General features: G+C 40.5%; 5 protein-coding genes across 26 annotated transcripts in view; 4 read left to right on the top strand and 1 right to left on the bottom strand.

Moving 5' to 3' along the window:
* Positions 1–471: 471 nt before the first annotated feature.
* Positions 472–2,802, top strand: LOC108061669 (major heat shock 70 kDa protein Ba). Its single transcript, XM_044394190.2, has one exon. The coding sequence runs from the start codon at positions 696–698 to the stop codon at positions 2,625–2,627; it is 1,932 nt and encodes a 643-aa protein (XP_044250125.1). The 5' UTR covers positions 472–695; the 3' UTR covers positions 2,628–2,802.
* Positions 2,803–3,172: 370 nt separating this feature from the next.
* On the top strand, positions 3,173–6,137 carry LOC108061671 (lymphotoxin beta receptor inhibitor). 3 transcript variants are annotated; one of them, XM_017147953.3, is made up of 5 exons: positions 3,173–3,401; positions 3,457–3,570; positions 3,636–3,865; positions 4,467–4,615; positions 5,780–6,137. In XM_017147953.3, the coding sequence occupies exons 1-5, from the start codon at positions 3,291–3,293 to the stop codon at positions 5,998–6,000; spliced, it is 825 nt and encodes a 274-aa protein (XP_017003442.2). In that variant the 5' UTR covers positions 3,173–3,290; the 3' UTR covers positions 6,001–6,137. The 3 variants fall into 3 exon arrangements, with proteins under 3 accessions (XP_017003442.2, XP_070073177.1, XP_017003440.2); XM_070217076.1 differs by lacking the exon at positions 5,780–6,137 and adding an exon at positions 4,830–5,640 and having other exon boundaries at positions 3,180–3,401; positions 3,460–3,570; XM_017147951.3 differs by lacking the exon at positions 5,780–6,137 and adding an exon at positions 4,830–5,640 and having other exon boundaries at positions 3,184–3,401.
* A 558-nt stretch (positions 6,138–6,695) lies between these two features.
* LOC108061656 (uncharacterized) lies at positions 6,696–9,149 on the top strand. The gene is made up of 5 exons (XM_017147930.3): positions 6,696–6,882; positions 7,808–7,968; positions 8,026–8,116; positions 8,182–8,300; positions 8,361–9,149. Coding segments are annotated over exons 1-5 (510 nt in total). The 5' UTR covers positions 6,696–6,880; the 3' UTR covers positions 8,498–9,149.
* Positions 9,150–9,360: 211 nt separating this feature from the next.
* On the top strand, positions 9,361–14,812 carry Fancd2. The gene is made up of 14 exons (XM_017147954.3): positions 9,361–9,540; positions 9,609–10,363; positions 10,516–10,657; positions 10,714–10,782; positions 10,839–11,029; positions 11,095–11,167; positions 11,225–11,394; positions 11,463–11,950; positions 12,007–12,205; positions 12,257–12,379; positions 12,438–13,465; positions 13,522–13,746; positions 13,802–14,021; positions 14,073–14,812. Exons 1-14 carry the CDS (start codon positions 9,466–9,468, stop codon positions 14,749–14,751), a joined length of 4,437 nt encoding a protein of 1,478 aa, XP_017003443.2. The 5' UTR covers positions 9,361–9,465; the 3' UTR covers positions 14,752–14,812.
* A 4,464-nt stretch (positions 14,813–19,276) lies between these two features.
* Positions 19,277–23,683, bottom strand: part of Syp (synaptotagmin binding cytoplasmic RNA interacting protein) — a 56,672-nt gene continuing 52,265 nt past the window's right edge. For 5 of the 20 annotated variants that reach the window (XM_017147959.3, XM_017147961.3, XM_017147958.3 and 2 more), the window contains 2 exons: positions 23,061–23,322; positions 19,277–19,672 (listed from right to left, as the gene is read on the bottom strand). In XM_017147959.3, the coding sequence (XP_017003448.2) occupies positions 19,497–19,672; positions 23,061–23,322 (438 nt within the window). In that variant the 3' untranslated portion in view covers positions 19,277–19,496. Of the gene's footprint in view, positions 19,673–20,084; positions 21,026–23,060; positions 23,323–23,683 lie in introns of those variants that run through there. The other 15 variants (XM_017147965.3, XM_044394301.2, XM_017147963.3 and 12 more) reach the window with 5 other exon arrangements.

The raw sequence follows: 23,683 nt of genomic DNA, 5'->3' as shown, positions 1-23,683 counted from the left end.
GTATTATCGGCGTGGGTATTTACAAAGCCCAATATAATCAATATAATATAACCATATTCTAATGTATTTGCTTCTACTCTACGAGTTACGGGTATAAATAGTTTTAGTTTATTTTAGTAGGAGATAAGGTAAGGAAAACGAACGCACTTCAACTATTTCTGTTCACGGCTATATTTAAACTAACTTTTAGATAGTGTTTGGTCTTTAATATAAACAAATAAAATCTCGGGAATATTCCAGAAACCAAAACAACCAAAATAACCCAACCATTTGTTGCGGTAGGTTTGTTTGTTTGTTCGGGGAAATTCGAGAAATTTCTTCTACAGCCGTCCACCCTCTCTTAATAGACTGCTATCTCGCTCTGGCGCACCACCAACAGCACAGAGTTCTCGTTATTTCGAGAGCGCCACTCTCGAATGTTCGCGAAGAGAGCGCCGGAGTATAAATAGGGCCGCTCGGTTCTCTTAGCGTCAATTCAATTCAATCAAGCAAACTGAAAACATCGCTAAGCAAAAGCTAAGCAAACCAAACGCAGCTGAAGAAGCTAAGCAATCTGCAACAAACTGTTAAAGTTAAAGTGATTAAAGTAAAGTAAAGTAAACTTAACCAAGAAGCTATTACTGAAGAGAAGAAGGAACTACCTTTAACCCAACTATCCATACTATCCAAGTGAGGAACAAACACAAACACACACAATGCCAGCTATTGGAATCGATCTGGGCACCACGTTCTCCTGCGTGGGTGTCTACCAACACGGCAAGGTGGAGATCATCGCCAACGACCAGGGCAACAGGACCACCCCATCCTACGTGGCCTTCACAGACTCTGAGCGCCTCATCGGCGACCCCGCCAAGAACCAGGTGGCCATGAACCCCAGGAACACGGTCTTCGACGCCAAGCGCCTCATCGGACGCAAGTACGACGACCCCAAGATCGCGGAGGACATGAAGCACTGGCCCTTCAAGGTGGTCAGCGACGGCGGAAAGCCCAAGATCGGGGTGGAGTTCAAGGGCGAGGCCAAGCGGTTCGCCCCCGAGGAGATCAGCTCGATGGTGCTGGCCAAGATGAAGGAGACGGCGGAGGCGTACCTGGGCGAGAGCATCACGGACGCGGTCATCACGGTGCCCGCCTACTTCAACGACTCCCAGCGCCAGGCCACCAAGGACGCCGGCCACATCGCCGGCCTGAACGTGCTCCGCATCATCAACGAGCCCACGGCGGCGGCCCTGGCCTACGGGCTGGACAAGAACCTCAAGGGAGAGCGCAACGTGCTCATCTTCGACCTGGGCGGCGGCACCTTCGACGTCTCCATCCTGACCATCGACGAGGGATCCCTGTTCGAGGTGCGCTCCACTGCCGGAGACACCCACCTGGGAGGCGAGGACTTCGACAACCGACTGGTCACCCACCTGGCGGAGGAGTTCAAGCGCAAGTACAAGAAGGACCTGCGCTCGAATCCCCGCGCTCTGAGACGCCTCAGGACGGCCGCCGAGCGGGCCAAGCGCACGCTCTCTTCCAGCACCGAGGCCACCATCGAGATCGACGCCCTGTTCGAGGGACACGACTTCTACACCAAGGTGAGCCGCGCCAGGTTCGAGGAGCTGTGCGCGGACCTCTTCCGCAACACCCTGCAGCCCGTGGAGAAGGCCCTCACGGACGCCAGGATGGACAAGGGCCAGATCCACGACATCGTGCTGGTCGGCGGATCCACGCGCATTCCCAAGGTGCAGAGCCTGCTGCAGCAGTTCTTCCACGGCAAGAGCCTCAACCTCTCCATTAACCCGGACGAGGCGGTGGCCTACGGAGCGGCGGTGCAGGCCGCCATCCTCAGCGGGGACCAGAGCGGCAAGATCCAGGACGTGCTGCTGGTGGACGTGGCCCCGCTCTCGCTCGGAATCGAGACCGCCGGCGGGGTGATGACCAAGCTGATCGAGCGCAACTGCCGCATCCCCTGCAAGCAGACCAAGACCTTCTCCACGTACGCGGACAACCAGCCAGGGGTCTCCATCCAGGTGTTCGAGGGCGAGCGGGCGATGACCAAGGACAACAACGCACTGGGCACCTTCGATCTCTCCGGCATTCCCCCTGCGCCCAGAGGGGTTCCCCAGATAGAGGTCACCTTCGACATGGACGCCAACGGAATCCTGAACGTCGCCGCCAAGGAGATGAGCACGGGCAAGGCCAAGAACATCACGATCAAGAACGACAAGGGACGCCTCTCGCAGGCGGAGATCGACCGCATGGTGAACGAGGCCGAGAAGTACGCGGATGAGGACGAGAAGCAGCGCCAGCGCATCACCTCCAGGAATGCCCTGGAGAGCTACGTCTTCAACGTGAAGCAGGCTGTGGAGCAGGCACCTGCTGGCAAACTGGAGGAGGCCGACAAGAGCTCCGTCCTGGAGAAGTGCAACGAGATTATCCGGTGGCTGGACAGCAACACCACCGCCGAGAAGGAGGAGTTCGAGCACAAGCTGGAGGAGCTCACCCGCCACTGCTCCCCCATCATGACCAAGATGCATCAGCCGGCAGCTGGAGCAGGAGCAGCCGGAGGTCCAGGAGCCAACTGTGGCCAGCAGGCCGGAGGCTTCGGCGGCTACTCGGGACCCACGGTCGAGGAGGTCGACTAAATCTCTACTTTTTGTTCATCAATGGGTTAATTCTTAGTTTATTTTAAGTTTTTGAGACTGATGAGAATGTTTTAATTGAATATTCTAAATGTAAAACCAAAGTATTAACTAAAATGTCTTAAGTTAGCAACAAATTGTTATTAGCAATATGAATAATAAATTATTTATTTTAAAAGTACAAGAATCACTTTTTTTACTATACTTACGGAAATAGTTGGGAAATAATCTGAGGTTTTAATAAAACATCTGCATTCAAATATTCCATGAAGATTATTTCGAAAATCCTTTTAATAACTACGTAAATAATCATTTAAACAAAATATCATGAAAATAAATTAATGACTTGAATTTATTTAGTTGAAGTACTGGGGCAAGCGCTTTAAAAAATAAATAAAATTTCAACACAATATTTTAAAAATCTTATTGGAAAAGTAAGACACAAATACACTTTATATTGGCTTAGCTGGGACCTCAACCAGTAAACATTGTGACTGAATGCGCATCGTGGCGAATAGCGCCGTTACCTGTGCAACAGCGGCGAAGAAGCAGCGATTTGTGTACGTGTGTGTTTTGTCTTTGCGACGTGGTGATTACAGAGCCACCAGAACCGATACCAAACCCAACACCGATCAGATCCGATCCCCGCCAGAATCCAGCACTTCCATGCAGATGCGCGTCACCGAGTTGCCGGCAGTCCAGCTGCTGCTGCCCCTTATCCTGATTGGCCTGGCGAGTGGTCAGCGCGTCGCTCCCGGCGTGAATCCGCAGCACTATGTGAGTAGAGAGCTCTTCTTACCAGCCAGTTCTAACCAACCCGCTCCAATTGCAGCAGCAAGTGCCGCAGCAGGTGCCCCAACATCACCCACCGCCGCCGCCGCAGCACCACCAGCCGGTGTACCAGCAACAGGTCCCCTCGGCGCCCGGTGTGCCTCCCCAGCAATATGTGAGTGGATGATGTGGTATCCCCCATTTCAAGGACACTAATCGGTTCTTCCCTCCCCCCTCTAGCAATATGAACAGGTGCAGGTGCCGGTGCAACAGCAGCAGCAGCAATATCAGCAAGTTCCTGTGCAGCAGCAGCAACAGCAGCAGCCAATCCACCAGCAAGCACCACCAGTTCCGCAACAACAAGTGCACCACCAGCAGCCGCAGCAGGGGCATCACCAGCAGGCAGGTGGCCACCACCACGGGCAACCCCAGCAGGTCCTAAACACCGGAAACATCCAGCAGGAGCGCGCGTAAGTCACCGTCTATCTTATCACTGCCACTGGCAATCACAATTTATCACGGAAGCTTTGGGCTAGATGTCATAAATTAACCCTAAATGGCACCTATTCCAAACAGAGTGATTGTGGGTATTTAGCTGTTCCTCCATTTTAAGCCTTACTATTTGCTATTATGTGGGAAGATGTCCATAAATTGACACTACTGACATATTTATTCAGTCAAACTGACTAGTATTTTTCCATCAATTCTCTTTGAATTCATTTGTTAAACGATGTTTTAGATGATTCAAAATAGATAATAACATACTAGGTTTTAATTATATAGATATGGATAAAAGACATTTATATTTGGATCAATCAACGCTTTAGTAAAACAACTAGTATAATTTTTAAAGGTTATTGCGCAGTCCAAAAATGTTTACCTTTTGAATTTGTTGTATTAATTGGCCTGGGAATATTTAGTGGTCTATTTTTTGAGAATAATTTAACATCTAATATCTTGTCCAACATGTCTAGTAGTAACAATTATTTCTTTATTCTAATAAGCAGGTTTTGATCTCGCTATTTTTATTCCCTCCTATTAAATTGAGTTAGTTAATTTATTAAATTTCAGTCACATCCAGGAGCACATGCAGGTGCCCATCGATACGAGCAAGATGTCCGAGGCTGAGTTGCAGTTCCACTACTTCAAGATGCACGATTCGGATAACAACAACAAGCTGGACGGCTGCGAACTGATCAAGTCGCTGATCCATTGGCACGGTAAGACAACCACTACTCCTATTTATCTGGCTAAATGGTTAGATTTGCTACTGTGGTTGCTGTTTTTCGTTTTGTTTGACCCACTTCTCTGTTCTACCTTCTTTGCATATGCGTAATTAAACTGGGCTGTTTCCGGTTATGGTTGTGGTCATGCTCGAATCTCATGCTAATCCATCTCGCATCCGCCATAACAACTCATTGCCACGCCGCACAGAGCAAGGCAGCAAGGAGCAGCCGAACGGCGAGAAGCCGCATGTAGAGGAGAAGGTCTTTTCGGACGAGGAGTTGGTGGCCCTCATTGATCCCATTCTGCAGATGGACGACACCTCGCGCGACGGCTACATCGACTATCCGGAGTTCATCAAGGCGCAGCAAAAGGCCGCCGAGAAGCAGCAGAATCAACAGCAGCAGCCGCAAGACCAACAGCAGCAACAGCAGCAGCCGGTTCATTAGTAGTCACCCAGATCCGTTTAGTTTGCATACCATAACCATGTCCTCGTCCCGTGCTATGTGACGTGCAACTCATACTCCTGTTTTCTGCCCAAAACATCCTGAAATTACGTCGACCACGTCAAAGGTTTTAGCGCACTTCTTTAGTTGAATTCGAATCAAATTTACTTAACATGCTGCAAGCATTCCAATCGGAGACCTTCATTGAACAAACTAATTGTCCTTCTGAGAACTTTTTCAAAAAATTCCCATTTTCGAATAATGAACACGAATCTCTCGAGTGATTTGTGCATTTCCAGCCGCCTCGTTTCGTTTTGTTTTCCATTGTCATAATTTTAGTTACTTTTCGATATGAACTAATTTTTAAGCGCAATTTTAGAGCAGCAAAAAAAACAGACTGATTGTGTAAAAGTTTGTTTTGTACAAAAAAAAAAGAAACAAAAAGCGAAAACTATGCAAAAGAAGAATACCCCGTCTATGTGGAAATCTTTTTGAAACTGAAACCTATAATATAGACGCATGCAACTCTTTGTAAGTAAAGCCGATTTAGCGAATAAAGTCGAATCCAAATCACAGCCGACCGCATATAATCCCTCTATCAAGTAGAAAACTAGATACAAAAATTAATTAGTGGTTTCGGGTGAGCCAAGTTAATAACTTAACCGTGTCTAGTGAACCTGCAAAAGATTGTAACACACCTATTACCATTTCTAGTCAAAGATGATAGCGAGAAACCACCCGTTGGGCACGCGGATGGTCATGCCGAGGGTCAAACCGAGCAACCGGAGGAGCATAAGGCCGGAACAGTTTACACGGACAAAGCCCTGGAGGAAACCATCGACTATGTGCTGAAGTCCATGGATCTGGACAATGATGGATTTGTGGACTGGGCCGAATACCGCAAGACTGAGGCGAATATTGGCAAGGACGACTAGACCAACTTTCATCCCACGAGAGGAGAGCCATAGAACTTGACAAATTGTTGATCTTTTTACACACTTTGCTAGACATAACGATTCTTTTGATTGTCATGTGGTTACAATTTAGTAAACTCCATTGGCCTCTGAAGATTTTCCAATTTTTGTACTTTGCTTAATAAAATAATTCTAAAAAATGCATAATATACTTTTTTTAATGATTATTTGTCGTTGACCCGATATTTAAGGTTAAATGTTATCAGGCGCGAATTTACCTATTCTTTTTACGATTTATATTTGATTTCCATGTAATATAAAAGTAGTCTTGAATTATTTTAAATTCAGATAAAGAAAAAATAAATATTTTACATTTTGGTAATTTGAAATTACAATTAATATTAATATTAAATGATAATATACTTTTTAAAGACTTTATATGTGATTATGGGTCGTTAAATCGACAAAGCACGACCGTCTGAGGTTAAAGGTTATCAGACGTGAGTTTCCATTTTCTTTTTTTTACGATTTATATTATGTAATGTATTCATGTAATGAAAAAATACATGTAATACGAAAAAAAATTTTTTTTTTATTTTGCAATTTCCTATTATCCTTAAAATATTAATTTTCTCTAAATAAATTTCTCCAGGTGTCTATAGCACGAACCCAAAGCTCTAAAAAGCATAAAAGCTGCCTGCCATCGTACGGAATGGCCTGCCATTGAAGAAAAGACTTTCGGTGGCGACGGTACGAAAATCGGTCGCGTTTGTAGATAGGTGAAAACTGAAAATAATATAAACAATCGGTGCTGCATAAAATAGGTTGAGTGCGAGTATTACGCATACGCCGGGTGTGTCGGAATTCGGGATTGCTGAGTAACTCCCGGAATCGCTGCGAAATGTAAGCCAATGGAGTGGTTACGAAAATAAATACACACATACAGAGTGCAGGAGAATAATTATGGATCGCCTGCTAGCCGGTCCCGGGGCCACAAATCGGGTTGCTCGGACGACGCAGCCGGCGATGTTGATTGAAAATAAACAATCCGGCCGGACGGAGAGCTCCAATTGGTGGACCCGATCCACGTGGTCGCGTGCAGCCGGGAATTACGCTCTGCACAAATATTTGCATTGCTCGAATAGCCCAGCATAGTGTGCCATAATATCGATTTTGCCCAGACTGGTGGAATGGGGGTGGGGTTTTACGGGTTGTACAGCGGGTTGTACTTCCGAGTGCTATTCGATTCTCAGGGGGAGATAAGCCGGCTGGGCATGCCATTACTCGGCTGCTCTGCTGGAGTTCCTGTTTTTTGCTGAAACCCCTTAAATAAAGGGTCTCATTATGCACACGCAATAATGCGACGTTGATTCTAATGGCATTGTAATACCAAAATAGCTTATTTCTTACATTATATCATAATGTTGGATTGTGAGGGCTGGCTGTTTGGGGTCAGAAAATTATGCATGCACTTATAATTTAATACAGATTATATTATTTACATCAATAATATTTTAACAATGTGTAATACCCTTTTCTTAATAGCAATACAAATTACCATTTATAATAATGTGAAGCTAATAAGATTACACCTTGCCCTTATAACTTAATACATATTTTATTATTTAAATCAAAAATAGTTAAACAATGTTTAATACCTTTTTTTTTGATAGCAATACAAATTACTTACCATTTATAATAATGTTAAATTAATCCTTGACTAGGAATTTCAATTTTATGCAATTCTATGTTGAATTCTTAGTATAAACTTTATTAGTTCAAGAAAGTTAATATACTTATATTAAGCACTTTATTACTTGATCTCTAGGGCTGCCATGCAGTCTGGCGGAAGACCCCGCGAACGCCTACTTTATGCCTTCCGTGGATGGATTGCCTTTGTGGCCTTCATGGACTTGGGTACGGCTTTTCGTAGCTATATAGAAAGGCGGAGTTTTTTGGGCGACCACAGTGATACACAGTTTATAGAGGGTGAGTACCTGAATCGAATATATTTATGGTATCTCTATAACATGGGTACTTTAACAGGTGACTACACCATATCCAGAATAATTGGGATGTACTGCCTGCTCAAGGCCATCGCTCTAGTCCACTGCACCCTCTACATCCACTACAGACCGTAAGTAATATCCGAAGGGTTCAGATTATAATATTCCTATTGATAAATATATTTTCCTATTAAAGGGTCGTCAGCATGGGCGGTTGCTCCTTAGCACTTACCATGGTCTTCTATGCTACTGAGGCGCTCTACTTTCGCTCTAGCACCATCAACTTCTACGTGATCTTCCCTTGCGTGTTAAATTGTAAGTTATTACAAACTCTTAAAATACCGATAAATTAAAAAAAAATATCCTTTAATCTAGCCATAACTTTATTGGGCCTAATAATAATACCCAAACGACTGAGACTCTGGGAGCCAAACATGGACCTGGATGACGAAAATTCCCAACTTCTGAAGCAGATGACGGGTTTTAAGAGACGACGTGCGAAAAAAACATAATTGAATGTTTGAGAAAATTGAAAAGCAAGAAGGGAAACCAAATTAGTTTCCATTAGCACAGTATTGTGAAGGAATCGCAAATTTTCCGCTTTGGACTGCATTGGTGTGATAGAAATGGCATCAAGTTCATCAATATATACTTAATAGCAATACTGAAAACAACGCCAAATTAGTGATTTTCTACGAACTAGTTACGAAAGGGACGCGATGGTCCCGGAATAAGTCAATTTCTGGCATAATCACTTCAAGACATATGTTGTACTTCCTTTTTATAAACCATATTTATATACATTTAAAAATGTATAGCACAATAGAGTTTTTGCACTTTTAAAAGTTGAAAATCGATATTAGGAATTATTCAAAATTATCAGAGTTAGCACCCAAGTTAAACAATTCAAATCGAAAGGCTTTAAATTTACAAATAAGTTAATAATCATTTTATTTAGTGTTACGTTGGACTTTTCCATTATATATACGGATACAAATATATGGAACATGCTTCCGGATCGATCCTAAAATTAAGCAAACGCATAGTTGAACATTTTATACTCATCACATATGATTAAAAGTTATATACATAGAGAATAACAATAATAGTTTTGTACGCATTATGTAGAGTATGTTTGAAAATAAAATTTGAATTTCCAAAAAATGGGCTTACATTTTATTTTTATTGGGAATGGGCGCAATAACTCTTTAAATATTATTAAACATTTTAATTGGGTTTTTGATTTATTTGATAAAATAACTTTAGCCTCAAAAACATTTGAAAATTGCGAATTTTTAAAACAACGATACTATCGATACTTATCCGTGACACCCACCAGACTAGCGGGCACAACCACCACAACAACTGCAAGTTAAGATAACAACGCTGGGAGCCATTCTAGGTTAACGCGCCAGGAATTTGTTTTGTTTTAATTTCGTTTTGTTTTGGTGATTGCAGCTTGTAAAGTTAATTGTTCACTATGTATAAGAGGTTTAAGAAACGCACGCAGAAGGCCCTCAACACGATCGATGAAAATACGACCATAAAAGTGTCCGTAAGTGGATTTATTTGCGACAGCCAACTTTGAAGACAGAACTCCCCTCATCAAAATATTTATTTCAGCGCCTGGCGGAGACGACAACGAATGTCTCCGTGGAATCTGCAGCCTCCGGGAGCGAGGAGAACATACCCGCCTCGCAGGAGCACACGCAGCGCTTCCTCTCCCAGCACAGTGCCATCCTGGCCGCCACTTTGGGCCGCACCCAATCCTCCAGTCGGAACATTGCGACCCTCTCCCGGCAGCCGAACAACTTCTTCGAACTGGTCCTCATCCGTGCCGGTGTCCAGTTGGACCAGGGCGACAGCCTGGTTCTCTCCTGCGACCATGTCTCCATAGTCTCCAAGTTGCGGGACATCTTCATGAGTGCCTCCTCGTACACGGATAAGTTGGAAACCTTTAAGACTGGCCTAAATGCAGCCATGGCGCCCAGTTCCAAGCTGGTGCAGAAGCTCCTAACCGGCTGCACTGTGGACGCCGCTGGCGAGGAGCAGATCTACCAGTCGCAGAACAGCATGTTCATGAACTTCCTGATGATCGACTTCATGCGGGATCCCTGCGTGGAGGTGCTGCTGAACAAGATCGAGGAGGTGGCCACCGCGGATCGAGTTGTTTTGGGAAAGGCAGCCATTCCAATGCCTCTACTGCCCCTGATGCTCACCCAACTGCGCTACCTGACCGTTTCGCACAAGGTGGAGATCTACGGCCGCATCGAGGGCATCTTCAACAGGGCCACGGAATCGGCCAAGCTGGACATCATAGCTAATGCAGAGTTAATACTGGATGCCAGTATGCACGATGAGTTTGTTGAGCTACTCAAGTGAGTAAAAAATGTTGGTCTGCAAAAGTACAATTAAAATGTAACAAAAATCTAGTACTAGATACATAAATAGAAGAATTACTGAGAAGTATAGCACATCTCCCTAGTTTTCTGCTTGCTAAGATCCTATTATATTAATTTTTTCTTTGCAGCATTAACTATTCCAGCACTGAAGACCTCTTTCAGATGACCACAGTGCAAACCCTGAGCAATTTATCGCTTTCAGACAGAACTCAAGCTAAGTTGCGACTGCGCATTCTAGAGTTTGCTACAAATGGGCACTGTCCCGATACGGTAACTGCATAAAGTGACTGTTATTCTTCTTTTAATCTTACCTTTCCTTAATTTAGACCTTGCCTCATCTCATCAGGCTTCTGCTTAACATTTTGAAAATGGACACAGATGACAGTGTGCGCGATGTAAGATACTTCCTTCTTTTCCAAAATAATCTTGCTAAGCATTCCTTTAATTGCAGTTGATAGGCAGCCTGCGGGAAATGTTCAACTGGCGGCATACAGCTCATAGGGATGAAAACTCGGCCACAACCGAAAGGAAAAAGTCCCAGCTTGAACTTTTTGGCTTCCTGGAACTTGGCTTGATACGGTCTAAAAGATTCTATCAAGCGTTCCAAAGGTCCTCTGCTAGTTTGTCTGCTGAAGAATTTACGTAAGTCCAAGAAATAAATTATATAAAATTTCAGTATTTAAATTATAAATAATTCCTTTTTTCAGTTCCTTCGATCTGATTGTTTTGCTTTTGTTGATACACGTTAATGAAGATAATTCATTGTACATAGAAAATATTGTAAGTAACCTGTATTTTTAATTTATTAACTGAGTGTACTATAAATTATTTTAACAGCTTCGTCGTCGCATTAAACTGGAGCATATTACTGTGAATATTTTGGAGGAAGTAAGACTGCACTATAGACACATCCTGGAGCAACATATAAGCCCACTGATGAATATCCTGCACGACTTTATGCGCGAAAAAAATCGCACCGTGTCCGATTTTGCCAAGTCTTCGTACAGGTGAATTGAGATCTCCAGAAAAATGTAATAAAATTAAGCTCACTCTTATTTCTTCCTTTCTTTTGCAGCATTCTTTTTAAGATTTTTAATTCGATACAGAAAAATATTCTAAAGAAACTGCTGGAACTCACCTGTGACAAATCATCGCCTCACCTGACGACAATGGCATTGGAATTGCTTCGTGAGCTGCAGCGCAAGAGCGCTAAGGATGTTCAGAATTGTGCGACCCTTCTTATTCCGATGTTGGATAGGATCAGCGATCTGACTCTGACACAAACTCGCGTCGCTATGGATCTGCTATGCCACGTGGCCTTTCCAGATCCCAAGCTATCGGCCTGTCTGCAGCTTCAAGAGCAAGTCGATATGGTGGTGAAGAAGCAGCTAATAAATTCAACTGATAATATAAAAAAACAGGGCATAATTGGCTGCGTGCAGCTCATCGATGCAATGGCTCGAATAGAAAATAATGCCGCAGAGCACGACGATTCACTAACCAGCGTGGAAAACGTGGATTCATTGCCCGATGGTCGAGGCAAAATGGCCGCTAACTTAATCAGTAAATAAAATATAATAATTTACTAAACCCTTTATACTAATATCTCCCTCAAACAGTTCGCACCGAGTCGTCCATTGGAAATAGTGTCGAGTCTTTGGCCCTGTTCTATGAAGAACTGGCTACGGTTTTCAATCAGCGCAATGACGGAACTTCCGCCTGCGACTTGGACTACCATTTTATTGCCTGGGCCTGCGACGTAGTGACCTTTCGCTTTCAGGCTAGCTTTGTTACCGAAGATGTGCCAGAGACGATAAAGTATGTTATGGGTATTAAAAACAAACTCTGCTAACAGTAAATGATTTGCAGGGGAATTAAATTGGAATATCAAATGAACATTAACGAACTAGACGACACAAATGCCAACACTGAATCGGATGTCCTTAACATTGGCATAAATATATCCAAATTGGTTCTATCACCCAAAGCCAAGTAAGTTTACTAGTATTTATCATTAATTTAATAAATAATATTTTTCCAATATTTGTAGAGCTTGCGATTCCATTTACGTGCTGGCGCCTTTGTTCAACTGCGTAAGGGTGCTGTATAAACACCGCCATCATGACAGCCTAGAAGGCATCAATGCCTTGCTGGGCTGTGCCATTGTATTGCCCTCATTCTTCGAGGACGATAACTATCTGGCCGTCTTTGACAACTTTGAGGCGGAGCAGCAAAAGGACGTTCTCAGCATTTATTTCCACACCGTCAACTGGATGCGGGTGTCGATCAGTGCCTTTGCATCGCAACGCGATCCCGCCACTCGGCGTCGGGTCCTCTCTAGACTCGGGGAATTGATACGGATCGAGCAGAGGATTAAGCCGCTCCTGGCTAGAGCACCAATAGACTTTGTAGCCCCGCCATACCAATTCCTGACCAACGCCAAGCATTCGGTTGTCGGCCAGAAACGTCAAGGAGCCAAAGCTGCCGCCAAATTCAATGCAACTGCAGCCGAACCGGACCTAAGTGGAAACCAAACTTCGATTGCTGATTTTACAATTAAGGTTGGACCCTGCAAGGCCATTAAAACCAAGATAGATTTTGAGCAGATGTATGGGCCGCGCGAGAGGTACAGGCCAATGGAAGTGGAAATCATAATGCTGTTGGTCGAGCAGAAGTTTGTCCTGAATCACCAGCTAGAGAAGGAGCAAGTTGGTGAGTTTCTGGGTCTCCAGGAGCTACGTTTCCTGCTGGAGGACATGGTCCAGAAACTGGAAGCAGCAGTCCTTCGTCAGCAGGATTCATCGGATGCGGATAGCTTCAGGCCCCATTTGGCCAAGCCAGAGGATTTCATATGCGACTTACTTCCCTGTCTACATGAGGTGAACAATCACCTAAGCACTCTCGCAGAAGCCATCGACAAAGAGCTAACGACTGTCAATCATGTGTACAGTAATCTGGATCTATTTAAGGAGCAATTCAACTATATTAAGACCTGCTTTGGGCTGTGTGTTCGACTATTTGCCCTGTACTTCGCCTGGAGCGAGTGGGCCGATAAGTCGCAGGCTGAACTGCTCCATAGTAAGCTACTCCCATTTCTTTTTAATCTACTATATTTAATGCCTTTTCCTTTGTAGAATCTCTGCTTAAACTGCAGCCCAAGGCACAGTGGAAAAAACTCGAGAAACAAACTGTTCCCCAGCTGGCCACCCTGACTTTCCAATACTTTTTAAAGTATGAAAAGTCTGTGTTAAATCTTAGTACTGCGGTTCAGCTTCATCGGTTGTTGGGTAGCTTGTTAAAGGTGGGAAGTTCACAAAACGACGCGAGCCAGCCGAGATTCCAGCAAGCCGAAGAATTACGTAAGTAGAAACAATGAAATATGTATTGAGTTTTCTATAACCTTTCTTTGTTCAGGTTTAATGTGTGGCAAGCTGCTGCGTCGTAAGTGGTTCCACTACTCTGGTACTTTGGACAAAGGCGGACAGTGTAACATCTATTTGGACGAGCTGGTCAAGGGATTCCTTAAAAAGTCGACAACCGGAAATCAAACGGAACTCTTAAACGAGCTGGTTAAACAATGCAGTATTCTCAATACAAAGGACAAAGCCCTGAGTTCCTTTCCCAACTTTAAAAAGTAAGAAAACCTCCGTCAATAATATGATTTATTAATGCTTTATGTTCGCAGGGCCAACTTCCCTTTGCTCTTTCGTGGCCTGTGCGAGGTGCTAATTCACTCGCTCAGTGGCCAAGTCAGCGTGGACAAGCGTGGGGATAGACTGAAACTTTGGGAGTCTACGGTGGAATTGTTAAATGGCTTGCTCAGCATTGTGCAGCAGGTGGAACAGCCTCGAAATTTCGGACTGTTTCTAAAGCACTCCCTGCTATTCCTTAAGCTGCTCCTCCAGCACGGCATGTCTGCACTGGAGTCCATTGTACGGGATGATCCAGAAAGGCTTATAAGGTTTTTGCACGAGCTCCAAAAGGTGACGCGGTTCCTACACCAACTCTGCTGCCATTCCAAGACCATTAAAATCACAGCCATCATCAGCTATATTCCCAGTCTCCGAGAGACGATTGAGACGCTGGTTTTCCGGGTGAAAGCCCTGCTGGCTGCCAACAACTGTCACTCTGCTTTTCACATGGGAAATATGATAAACAGGGATCTCCACGGAGATTCTATAATCACGCCATCCAGTTCGTTTGTCGACGAGGAGAACAGCGACGAGGAAATACCTGCTGATGATACCAGCGTAGATGAAACTGTGCTGGGCGATGACATGGGCATCACCACCGCTAGCGTCAGCACAAGGCCGAGTGATGGAAGCCGACGAAGCAAGTCCTCGTCCCGCAGCAAATGCTTTTGAATACCCCCTCATGTTTTAACGATTTCAAATAAATCATTTGTTTGGACCAAAGTGTCGATGTTTCGTGTGTTTAATCTAGAATTGAGCAGACCACGATCTTTGCATTCTTTATTTATTTCATTTTTTATTATCTGGATGCAATTTTATTTAATTTTCGTATTACAAATAATAACAAATGTATGTATATCAAATATTTTAGTACAATATGCTTCTTTTCTCACTTTTATTCTCTTCGTTAACAATAATTGTTTATTAAGACGTAAAAGTTGTTCTCCCATTTTTCTCACATTCGGCCTTCCTCTACGATGAATTCTGATTGTTTTTATTATTTAATTTCCATTTGTTCTTTTTATCTCGTAATAATTGGCGACGTTACGTTCACGGTTTATGAATCCCTTTCATACGTGTGGTATGTATGCAAATGTTTTGTGATGTATGTATATCAATAGGTAGTTTATAAAAGAGTTTTTAAAATCAATCAATTATAAAATGGTTATATATGTAATTAAAAGAGCAAAGAAAACACACACAAACTATAAATTTAATAGTAAAACAAAAATGGTCTAAGCGAAGTTAATCCTAACGTGTGTGTATGTGTTTGAAACAGATATTGTCCTCATACAAATCATGTTCTTTTTTCGTGTATTAAAGAAGAAACAATCTTGGAAACTTTCCAAAGGTATCAGATCCTTGCATCCACTGCCACTGTCCTTCATCTTTCTTTATAAACAGTTGCGCTTGCTTAAGCCGATTCTTGAAATATACATGAAAAGATTTTGCTTGCTGAAAAGGTTCGAAGAGATAATTTGGAATAGGTCGAAATAATTTGTATATTTCAATTTACAATACGATCTTGTTTTTGATTTATTAATTTTTATTGTTTTCTTTATTTGCCAATTTTTCAAAACTTAAAACATTTTACACAAATTAATTTTAAAAATTTTTAATACGTACGCAGTCTGTTTAAAAGTAAAGTTAGATTATACACTCCTACGCCTACATATACATTATATACTCAAATATATATATTTATAGAGAAAGATATATATTTATTGTATATATAGATTTAGTAATTATGATTAAATCTTGCCTTTGCATCATCACAATTCATGTAAAGTTTTTCATTTTTTTCGCTCAGTTTCCATGCGCAGTTTGCAATTTTGTTGTCCACTTTGCTTTCTTTCATGATTCCTTTCGACTTTATTTCTATTTTATTTTCAGTATTGTGTTGCTTTTGTTGAAGGTTGAAATTTACACACGTATACAGTTATTGTTGTTGTTATTAGATCAAAGATAAATTTTGCTTGCGCTCCTCTTCACAATACACAAAAATTTTAAACCAATTAAACAGCTAAACAAATAAGTTCATTAAGTATTTAACATTAGTGATTTATGTTAGGTCGTAAAAATATTTTGCTAAAAATTATTATTCATAGTTTAATATATATAACATACTATTGAAAACTTAAGCGCACAAACAAAACTAAATATTCAAATTAAAAACTAATTTTGCCAAACGTTTTTGCTTTCCCGAAAAATTAAAACAAAAATTACAAATTACAATATTTAACACAATTAGGGGTGTTGGGGGTAAAGGGCGAGGGTTGGGTGGGGGTTGTAGGTAAATTTTAGGCTTCCAAAGAAATGGTTTCTAAATAACGGCACATAATTTTGGTAAAAATTTCATTCTCAATTTTTGAATCGACGAAATCGGCTAGGCTAACTTTAACGGATTGTGTAACAATTTGCCAATCGGTTTATAGATTTAGTTTAGTTTTAGTTTACAATAGAAAAAACACATTAACAATAAAAACTTACAAATTAAATTACAAATTTAAAACAATATAAAATCAGTACAGTTATCGAATTAAACAAATCGTTAAAATTAATTATATTTATATATTTGCAATTTGAATTGGGTTCAAAGGTTTTAAGTCACCAAATGTGGAAATTTCTAGGGCGAAAAATCGAAAATTTTGCATGCAAAAAGACGCGGCGTTATAGAATTTTCATAATTCACTTCCTTATCAAATTAATTTATTTGTTGTGTTTGTGTGTGTTTAAAGAAAAAAAATTATAAAAGTGTTAAAATTATTATCTCCTTTCTTTTTCGAAGGCAACAATCAATTGCAATTGCGTGAAATGCTCTCTCAATAAAAAGGTCAAATATTTAAGGAAATTCATAGGGAAACTTATCAAAAATAAAAAATGGGTAAATATTTTAGTAATTTTTTTTCTCTTGTTATTGTAGTTAGAAAATGGCGCACACTTCTCATCCCCTACAACGACAGTTTACTTTACTTTAATAATTATGTGTATATGTGTGTGTGAGTGTATGTATGTGAGTGTTACTAAATTTAAGCTTAACTATGGTCATTTAGAATTTGTTGTATATATTCTCTTATTGTTTGTGGCTAATATTATGTATTTAAAGTTCTTTGCTGGTTTGCAAATTTTGCGCAAGTTTTAATTCATGTTTTTTTTAATTCATTACTTCGTTTTTCTTTTATTTTTTACTTTAGGCAACTGCTTGGTGTGTGTGTCTGTGTATGTGTATTTTTAAATTTAAAAAAAGTTATTGTTTTTAGGCTTATGCTGAACAATGTTCATAGATACGTTTTAAAACACACGCGTCCTTTATCAACTGCCAACAGTTTGTATTTTGCTTTATACTTGAGTTCAAAATTGGAAGTATTCTTTCGTTAGTTTAAAACTAATTTATATATTTTTGTTTTATACATTTATATATATTAATTAACTTTTTGCTTTACTTGAGATCTAGCAATAGCGGAAACGTAAACGACAGAATTTTTGTTCAACCAAACAATTTTTCGTTAAAATTTTGCAAAGTAGAAAAAAAACGGGCAAGTTTTTGTTTCAATAATTTTCCCTACATAAACGTATTTTGACACGTGTGTGGCGTTTTATTTTTTTAGGCATGGAGTTAGTTAAGTTTTTTGCAAGTCAGCTTGATATATTCATTACTTTAGCTTAGGGCTGTGTTCTCTTCCGTATTATCTGTGTGCGTAGCAGTTATAGATGATGAGTAAAGGAAAGTGGGGAAAAAGAGTTTAATCTGAATTCGATATTAGATAAGTGGATTTTAAATAGAATTTTAGTTCTTCTGCTAATTTGCACTTGAGCGTTGGCTAATTGATTTTATAGTTTTAGTTATCTTTGCTTTATCCAACATTAAGCACGATTCGATCGTTCAATCGTACTCGTTACAAGTGTTAATATTAAGTATGCGTTATTGTTATTAAAATTCATAATCAATTTTATTATTAGGCTCATTACTTTTACTGTTTGTGATGTGTTGTCTCCGCGTCAGTGTGTTCTCTTCCTAATTCGTTGCTTCGATTTGCAGACACTAGTCAAATTTCTTGTTGATTTGCGATTTAAATCTGCTTATCAGTATTATCAGTGAGTTTTAAGTGTAGTTTTGTATGTGTGCAATTACTTAGCTCTACATATTTTTTTCTTTTTTTACTTCTGACAGATAATTGATTTGAAGTTGCCTAAAACTTACGTTGTTAAAAAATAGTTTGTTTTCGAATTTATGCAGAAAGTCTTGCCGGTTGCAGTCGCCAGTCGCATTATATAACAATGCCGGCTGCGTTTTAATTTTTGTATTTGCTTATCGTTCTCATATCAACTCATTCAATCTAATTAATAATTTGTTTTTTCTTTTTTCTTTATTTTTGTCAGTCAATGTTTCCTCACTAAGCTTTGCTTTTCAACTTGAATTGTGTTTCTTGGTGTTCTTAGAATATTAAACAGCTTTTCAATTCATCTGAGCTTGATCTCGTGTATATATGTCTGGGATTTCCATATGTCTTCGGCTTCAGCGCTTGCCAGCTTTCCATTGGCTATATACAAAAGAAGAAATCGCTTGTCTAAAATTGGCTTTTCACTTGCTATTTTTGTAATGCCCATGTAAATATTGTAAAAGGTTTCGAGTCGAATTGGTTTTGAATTTGGTTGTTTACGCTTTTTCAATGTATAAAAGGGGTGCTACATGCTGCTTAAGATTTAAAATCAATCTGTTTGGGCTTAGACTGCTCTCTCTATATAGTTATAGATAAATATATTTAATATATTTTGTTTGTAATTTTCTTATAGGTTTTGCTATATATGCTCAATTATTGTTTCAATTTCAATTTCGAGTTAAAAACGCTATGAGACAAATTTCCTTATACTTTTTGTTGTGAACTTTTAAAACGACTTGACTTTGGTTTATCTAAGTTGTGAGGCTGATGCTTTTAAAAATTGTTTTGGGCAAATCTGCTAAACTTGTTTCGCTAAATGAAAGGTTTTCGTTTAAAATGCTCTCGCTGCAAAGGCTATTTAAGTGATTACATACAATACATATACTCTACTCGACATATTTGTTGCTGCTATTGCTGATTTCTTGATTTCTTGACTTGTTATTATAGTTATTTAGAGGGACGCAATCTACGGCGTTCATAGCAAAAAAACTAAGATCGAAACGAGTCGCTAAACAATGCTTTTGAATTGTGGCTAATTGTATTTCTTATACCTTATATAGTTTGTTGAAATTAAATTTATTGCTTTTAAGATTGGTTGCTATTATTTTTTGGGTTTTTTTTTTACTATGACGCGAAGGATTCTTTTCCAGGATGTCGCTTGGAGAATATTATTATTTGTGGCTGTAACTTCCTGGTGTGGCTGCTGTTGTCGTTAATGATGCTTTTAATTGATTTCAATTGGGTTGCTGTGTGGTTTTAACTCCATGCCGAAAACGTATCCATGTACCACTGTTCACCATTGGTGCCTAAAGGTTGCTGTGGTAGCGGTAAACTGCCCCAACTGCCGCCATTTCCTATTAAACCGCTCGGGTAACGTCGCTTAACATCTGCCGGATTTTGGTGACCTCCATCGAACTTACGTTTACCGACTACTGCAGATTGGTGACCGCAATCGGTGGATGGTTGGAGGTTTTTTTGGATGGCATTCGGTTGTTTTTGGTGTGCGTTGAGTGTTGGTTTTTTTTTGGGTGGGTGGTGAAGGTGTTTTTCGAAAGAAAAAAAAGAGAAAGAGAGTTAAAAATGGTGTTAATACAAAAATGGTTCAAAGTTGTTGCTATTATTTCTTTGTTTTGGTAGTTGGTTGTTTTTGATTGGATTAAGTTCAACTGGTCTATGGTTCGAATGGGGGTTGTCTTGACGTTGTATTAGTTATTTTAGTAGCACCATTTTAATGATTTTGTCCATTTTGATTTCGCTTTGTAAGCAGTAGTAGTTACTGGTAGTAGTAAATGAGGGGGCGAGACGGTCGGTTGTGTTTTTTCCAAAAATATTAAAGACAACACATTTTGATCATTTGTTCGTTTAATTTATCTCATCATTGGTTTTACACATCACAAATCGGGGAAATCGTGTTAAATCGACATAACGCCAGGGACTTGGGGACATGATTACATGTACAAATATATATTGTGTTGTGTGTGATTGTGATGTTAAAGGTGCTGAGTATATTCGTGTTTGTGTGGGGAGTTAACAATTACCAAATTGGTTTTTTGTAAGTAAAACATTGTACATGATATTATCGCCTGACAAGGAACATGGAACATTTAGTACAGCTAACAGTATGGGTAGCGGCGATAACCGGGACGAGGTTATACAATTACAAAAAATGATCTTCCGCCAGATCGATGATGAATAACAGAGCGCTGTACTTGAAAGGTTCGGGATTCATATGTGAAATGGGCCTTGGCAAGAGTGTGCGGGGATGGGGTTTGTCCATTCCTAATTTGAAATTTTGAATTTAGCAAGGACTTCTTTCGGTTGCTTGACGGCGGAACGTTCTGTTCACAGGGCTGAACTGATCTGATCTGGCGCTAATGATTTTGATGCAGCATCTTCTTGAATGCGACAGATGAGTGATGTGAGTGTTCTTGAATTTGTCCTCGAATGCCAATGACGAGTTTCTTCGTTTGGATTTGATTTTGAAAAACAAAAAAAAAATGATGATATATATTCACTTCGAATATATAGATGTATGGGGTGTGGTGTTCTTGGGACGGATTGAATTTGGCTTATTCGGACTTCCGCTTGGATTTCTTAGCTTTTTCGGGCCGAGACGACTTGGATTTGTGGGAATGCTTCTTGGACTTGTGTGACTTGGTTTTGCTATGTGAGGACCTATGGACTTTACGCTTCTTGGTCGGAGAGCGACTCTTGTCGCTGACCGAGGAGGTGATCGATGTGCTACGCTTAGTTGCCCTCCATAAATGTCTTGAGTGCAGCTCCAGCTAGAAACAGATTTAGGTTTTTGGTTTTTTTTTTTTTTTTTTGGTTTTTGCATTCATTTTTAGTTTTTTTTGGGGTGTGTATTTCTTTTTTTTTCGCTGACAAAGCGCTTGTTTGTATATGGTAATGAGCATGTGTGTGTGAAGCATTCTAACAGTAAATAAAAACGAGTCTTCCTTGAAAGACAAAAAGTATCTACGAATACAGCCACAAAAATGTAAAGCGTGTTCAAAACGGAAGCAGGTGATCGGGCGGTGGGTGGTGGAGTTTCGTGTTTTTTTTTTGGGTGTGTGTGGATTAGGTGCTTCTTGGGGTCATCACGCTTTTGCCAGATCGTGTTAGGCAACCCACATTACTGGGGCAAAAGCGTGATCTGGTTGGGGGTTCTCCGCTATATTTATGTATATAGATACAAGTATAGATTCCATTGACAACAAATTATAACAAAAATTGGTTGGTGTGTGTGCGTGTTGTAAACATAATACACGAATCGATTAGTATTTGTTTATACGTAAAATAAATAAAAACGATCTCAGTTGGTTTTGGTGTCACCCTGTGTGTGAATATGATATGTATGAAATGTTAAAGGGTGGTTATATTATACATATATAAGGTCATATTGGTATACATGTGTGTATAGGTTACTAGACTATTTTTGTATATTTTTTGTTGTTTTTTTTTTGGGCTTTGCAAAGCATGATGGATAATTAATTAACAAGACTCACAATTCGATATACATAAAATCACACAAAATATTATATGTATATTGTTAAAGTAATGGGCTAGAATATAAATAATGTATAAATAAAGGTTTTCATATATTTAGATTTGTGCAATCGCAATCGATCAGTTCAATCTTGAAACGCGTATCATTTGTATAAGTATATTATTTATTAGCTGGTGGCCAACAAATCATCGCGGGGTAGAAAAAAAACACAAAAAATTATATACACGTACGTCAAAATTTTGGATGGGTTTCTTTTTTCGATGGGTGTTTGCGGTTCGGGGGTTAGGGACAAACATAGATATTAATCGGATCAGAGATGTGTGCGAATAATGCCTCAGCTCTTCCCACACGACTCTTCGACTCTCTATGGCGCTTAATTAGTAGGTGACAATAGATTCTCTGTGCTTGGGTGTTTGTGGGACATAAATACTAATCGATTCATAAACGTTTACAGACATTGCTCATATATAGTAGTTAGGTACATATCCAAGACAATATGCGTATAAACAATTACATAATTTGTTATAATGGCTTTCCATATACATAGGCGATGTTCGATTGTGTGTGTGTGTGTGAGGGTGGGTTGGTTTCTGTTTTTAATGGGCGTTTCTGTCAATTGCTGCTTACAATTGGAGATGAGAAAAAACCAAAGACATGCATCAAAAAAATGTAGCATACATCTCAGCGTTTAAAGAGAAAAAATTAAAAATCGTAATCACAATCGTAAGCAGCAAGAGCTCAACTACTTGGATCACAAATGAACATTTAAGAAGAAAAGTATTAATATTGGATAATGGAATTCAAAAAAAAATAATTAAAGATGGGTAAAACTTTACAACATTTAGAACAGTTACAAATGCGATACACACGACATTGAAGTGACCTTTTTTGGGGGATGGGTAGGGGTTTTTCACACTATATTAAAATCTCTCGTTATGTTCGTTTTTGTGTTTTGTGCGCGTGATGGGTGTTGTGTGTGTGTTCTTAGGGTGTGGGTGGTATATCATGTATGCATGTTTACATTTTTACTTGTCTTTACTTATTAATTTATATGAATTCGACTTTTGCAATGTACACATATATATTCTCTCAAGTTTGTCGCTGTTGTTGGTTTGATTATGCAGTTTTCACTTGGCGCAGGTTGTTGGGATTGTTTTTTGGATTCGATTCGGTTGGATTTGATTTGGTTTGAATTTGATTGGTTTGTTTTTTCTTTTTGTTGGTTGGTTTTGATTTTGGTTTTGGTATTTTTGTTGTGGTGTATTTATTGAGATACGAGAGTACGTTCTTTGTGTTTTTGTTGAGCTCACCTGGTAAATTTTGTAGCGGCTTGACGTGCTGGGTGCCACGAACGCTGGGACGCGTTGGCACCACCCCACGGACCCCCCCGGGTGCTGCCGGCGCCCCCTGACCGGTGGCCCCCCGCTGAGCTACCGCCGCCGCCGCCTGTCCCGCCGCCGCTGCCGCTGCCGCCGCCTGTGGCGCTGTTTGGGCCCCCAGACGACTGATGCTGCCACGTTGGCCAACGACTCTGCCACGCGGCACTGTGATTCCATGCCCACGACCAACTCCCTACACGTCCACATATCCACGTCCACATCATCATCATCATTGTGATCACATTTCAATGGCACAGTGGTTGCGGCGTCATCATTATCGATCATCATCACATCGTCATCGTCATAATTGCATGCATTAGTTGCGTTTTGTGGGGTGGTGTGGGTGTGTGTGTATGTACGTGTACGTGGAGTTTCGAGTGTGTGTGTGTGTGGGGGTGGTGGGTGGTTCGAGAGCGTGTTTTATGCATTTCCAGATTCGTGTTTCCATTTTCCATCATTTTCGGTTATCCATCGGTCGTTGGTTTGGTTTTGCATTTTGATTTCGTTTTTGATTTCAGTTTTTCAGGTTTCGAGATTTTTGTTCGAATTTCAAT

This window comes from Drosophila takahashii, chromosome 3R, assembly GCF_030179915.1.
Source record: "Drosophila takahashii strain IR98-3 E-12201 chromosome 3R, DtakHiC1v2, whole genome shotgun sequence".
NCBI lineage: Eukaryota > Metazoa > Arthropoda > Insecta > Diptera > Drosophilidae > Drosophila > Drosophila takahashii.
The sequence above is the reverse complement of the archived record's forward strand: the minus strand, read 5'-3'. Positions and strand labels throughout refer to the sequence as shown.

Coding starts and splice junctions, on each gene's coding strand:
- LOC108061669 (XM_044394190.2), top strand. CDS start 696: ATGCCAGCTATTGGAATCGATCTGGGCACCACGTTCTCCTGCGTGGGT.
- Fancd2 (XM_017147954.3), top strand. CDS start 9,466: ATGTATAAGAGGTTTAAGAAACGCACGCAGAAGGCCCTCAACACGATC. Junction 10,783..10,838: donor CAGATGACAGTGTGCGCGAT/GTAAGATACTTC, acceptor CTTTAATTGCAG/TTGATAGGCAGCCTGCGGGA. Junction 13,466..13,521: donor GCAGGCTGAACTGCTCCATA/GTAAGCTACTCC, acceptor TTTCCTTTGTAG/AATCTCTGCTTAAACTGCAG.
- LOC108061656 (XM_017147930.3), top strand. Junction 7,969..8,025: donor TGATACACAGTTTATAGAGG/GTGAGTACCTGA, acceptor GTACTTTAACAG/GTGACTACACCATATCCAGA. Junction 8,117..8,181: donor CTCTACATCCACTACAGACC/GTAAGTAATATC, acceptor TTCCTATTAAAG/GGTCGTCAGCATGGGCGGTT.
- LOC108061671 (XM_017147951.3), top strand. CDS start 3,291: ATGCAGATGCGCGTCACCGAGTTGCCGGCAGTCCAGCTGCTGCTGCCC. Junction 3,866..4,466: donor AACATCCAGCAGGAGCGCGC/GTAAGTCACCGT, acceptor ATTAAATTTCAG/TCACATCCAGGAGCACATGC. Junction 4,616..4,829: donor GTCGCTGATCCATTGGCACG/GTAAGACAACCA, acceptor CACGCCGCACAG/AGCAAGGCAGCAAGGAGCAG.